The sequence below is a fragment of the Chelonoidis abingdonii genome, chromosome 21, assembly GCF_003597395.2.
Source record: "Chelonoidis abingdonii isolate Lonesome George chromosome 21, CheloAbing_2.0, whole genome shotgun sequence".
Lineage (NCBI taxonomy): Eukaryota > Metazoa > Chordata > Testudines > Testudinidae > Chelonoidis > Chelonoidis abingdonii.
The window spans coordinates 2877274-2880448 of record NC_133789.1 but is presented as its reverse complement, the minus strand read 5'-3'; the positions used below and the strand labels follow the sequence as shown (position 1 = coordinate 2880448).

Genomic DNA, 3175 nt, shown 5'->3' with positions numbered 1-3175 from the left:
TTGAATTCAGCTCCTGCTCCCAATCGAAGTGTGAAAACGAAGTGAGAACACGGCACAGCCCAGGGGGGCCTGTCTCCGCCCCCGGACTGTGCCGCCGTTTGGCTCACGCCACGGCACCAGCCTCACTCGCAAATCACTGGTTGGGCTGGGGGGTTTTAATTACAAAGTTTTCTTCTGTTTATTCACACAAATATATAAAAATTGGCGATGCCATTTCGCCTGGCCCCAGAGCCCCCCGTCCCTGCCTGCCCCACCCAGCTTCCTGTCTTCAGGAACCATCTTGTCCCCCGGCTGAGCAGCAGGCAGAGGGGCTGGGCCTGTTCACTGCCCCTTGTCTGGTCGTCTACACCAGCCGGAATGAGACCCCAGCTCTCCCGTGTGCCAGCCCAGTGCTCAAAGCCCTGGGCCATGCTGTCACCACTTGTAGCCTGGCCGGCTCCTTTCCTGCCAGTTCAGCCCCCTGCCCGCTTGTGGCATGAGGGACCTTGTGCCCAAGGCAGGAGGGCAGCTCTCTGCCAAGCTGTACAGGGCTGGTATGGACCACGGGCCTGCCACTCAGGTCACTGGTGTTGCCGTGACGGCTCTGCTAAGCAGAGGGCCCAGTGACTGGCACAGATGGGAGCTGGGCCGTAGCATGAGCCCTAGACGACCAAATCGGCCCTGCCTGCGGCCTGGGAGGCCTTGCTGCCCTTGGAGGGGGCTTGGGGCTGGAACAGGGCCGAGGGCTCGTAGTGGTTAGGGACGCTGCAGGCCCCGCCCTTGGCGCCCCCATTGCCCTGGGGCAGGAAGTGCTGGCACTGCTCGTGCACCTGGTTGGACCAGTTTTCCTGCTGCTCGTAGGAGGCGGCCGGGGGCCTGCTGGCCACCGTCCCCTGGCACCTGTCCTTGGCCAGCAGGTGGGCCAGCTCCACCAGGCTGAGCAGGGTGGACACCACGCCCACCGCGAAGTAGAAGAGAATGAAGATGGTTTTCTCGGTGGGCCGGGACACGAAGCAGTCCACGTAGTGGGGGCAGGGCGAGCGCTGGCAGGTGAAGTGCGGCTCCACGTGGAAGCCGTACAGCAGCCACTGCCCCACCAGGAAGCTGCTCTCAGCCAGGATGCGCAGGGCCACGTTGACCAGGTAGAAGGTGCGGACGTGGTGGGTGCGCTGGCCGGGCTGCAGCCGGGGTGGGCCCGCGGAGCCGCCCTCTTCGCCCTGGCGCACCTTGCCGCTCTGGTGCATGGCGTACATGACGAAGAGCAGGGCAGGCGCCGAGAGCACCACGATGTGGAAGACCCAGAAGCGGTAGTGGGAGATGGGGAAGGCCTTGTCGTAACAGACCTGCTTGCAGCCCGGCTGCAGCGTGTTGCAGGCGAACTCCTCCTGCTCGTCCTCGAAGACATCGCTGCCCACCGTGGCCAGGATGAGGATGCGGAAGATCAGCATCACCACCAGCCAGAACCGGCCCACCATGGGCGAGTGCTCCTGCACCGCGTCCAGCAGCGAGCTCAGGAAGCTCCACTCGCCCATGGCTGGGGCCAGAGCCAGGGCCGCTCTAGGGGAACAGCACCAGTTAGAGCTGCCGCCTGCTCCCCGCTCTGGGCCCCCAGGGGCCACCCAGGGACAGCGTGGACTGGACACAGACCCCCTTAGCCGGGAGCCGTAAGCCAGCCACGGGGGTTTGTGCACCCAGGGTCAAGGCCATTCTCACCCATGGGGCTGCAGCAACTGCCCCCGGCCCGGCTCCTTGCTGCCTGGACGGAGAGCTGCCCCCACGAGCTGACCCCCAGTGGCACCTGGGCCAAGCTGTCCCCGTCCAGCCGCAGAGCCGGTGCACTGGCCACGCAGCAGCCAAGCTCTGTGCAGGGCGCAGGTGGGACGGGGAGGCTGGGACGGGCTCAGGGTTTGGGAGCTGCTGACTCCCAGGGCATACTGGGCACAGACTCCTCTAGGGCAGCAGGGGTCCAGGAAGGCTCTTGGGGCTGGAAGCTGAAAGACAGAGGTCCCAGCCCACATGTGGGTCAGGCCTCTGCTCCTCACATGCGATGCCACCCCGCGTGCAGCACCCACCTGCAGCTAAGCTTGACCAGCGGCTGCTGGCCACTAGCCTGGGACCCCGGCACTGCGCTGGCCATGGGCACGGGGCACCAGGCTCCTTGGTCACACAGGGCCAGCCCCAGGGGGCTCGGGCAGAGGCTGGCCTGGGCTCCCCCTTTTAAAGCCAAGGGGCTGGAGGGGGGCTAGAGCCCCCGGCCTGGGGCATCCTGTTCCTGCCATCTGGCCAGCGGCAAAGGCCCTGTCCCCATGGGGCCTGGCTGAGAGGCTCTGATGGGGGGGGACCCTGCTAGTGTCCAGTAAGTCGGGGGCTGGGGGCCCGGGGACCCCCCGCAGGGCAGGATTTGCTCGTGGCCCACTCACCCCAGGTGTCACTGATGCCCGGGCATCGGGGGCTGGACCCCCCGCCCCGTGCCCAGCCGGTCCCTCCAACCCAGGGGGGGGGCAGCCTGCCCCAGGTCCCGGGGAGAGCGGAGCGGGGCGTAAGAGGATGTGTCACGCGTGGGGCCAGCCTGTGCCAGCCGGGGGCGCAGCCCCCCCCGGACTCACCCTGTCCCGGCCCGTCCCAGGGGCTGGCTGCGGGCACGGAGTCGGGGCCATGGCCCATGGGGGGCGCAGTCACCCCTGCCCCCCGCCCGCCCGCCCCGCCGCCCAGCCCGGCCGGTACCTGCAGGCGGGGGCTGGTGCACGGGCCGCGTCCCGGACTCGGCTCGGCGCGGCTGCCCGGGTTTCGCGCATCGTCGGCCCGGGACTTTCCCTGCAGCTCCGCCTGGAGCTCTTAAAGAGACAGCGGCAGCCCCCGGGCAGCCCGGCGCAGCCCTGCCTGCAATCCCGCCCCCAGCGCCCTCCCCCCGGGACAGCCCCCCAGCCCCCTCCCCGCAATTCCCCCCGGGCAGCCGGCCAGCCCCCTGTCTGCAATCCGCCCTCAGCCCCTCCCCGCAATCCCGCCCCCGGGGCAGCCCGGCCAGCCCCTGACTAATCCCGCCCCCAGCGCCCTCCCCCTTGCGGACAGCCCGGCCCGCCCCCTGCCTGCACTCCCACCCCCCAGCCCCCTCCCCCTGGGGCAGCCCCTCAGCCCCCTTCCCCCAGTCTCAGCCCCACAGCTGGTCAGTGGGCACCTGGCAGCAGCTCCCTGGCAG

General features: G+C 69.0%; 1 protein-coding gene across 1 annotated transcript; it reads right to left on the bottom strand.

The window, feature by feature from the left end:
* Nucleotides 1-231: 231 nt before the first annotated feature.
* Nucleotides 232-2746, bottom strand: GJD3 (gap junction protein delta 3). The gene is made up of 2 exons (XM_032788909.2): nt 2704-2746; nt 232-1536 (listed from the first exon to the last, which is right to left on the bottom strand). The coding sequence occupies exon 2, from the start codon at nt 1509-1511 to the stop codon at nt 642-644; it is 870 nt and encodes a 289-aa protein (XP_032644800.1). The 5' UTR covers nt 1512-1536; nt 2704-2746; the 3' UTR covers nt 232-641.
* Nucleotides 2747-3175: the final 429 nt, after the last annotated feature.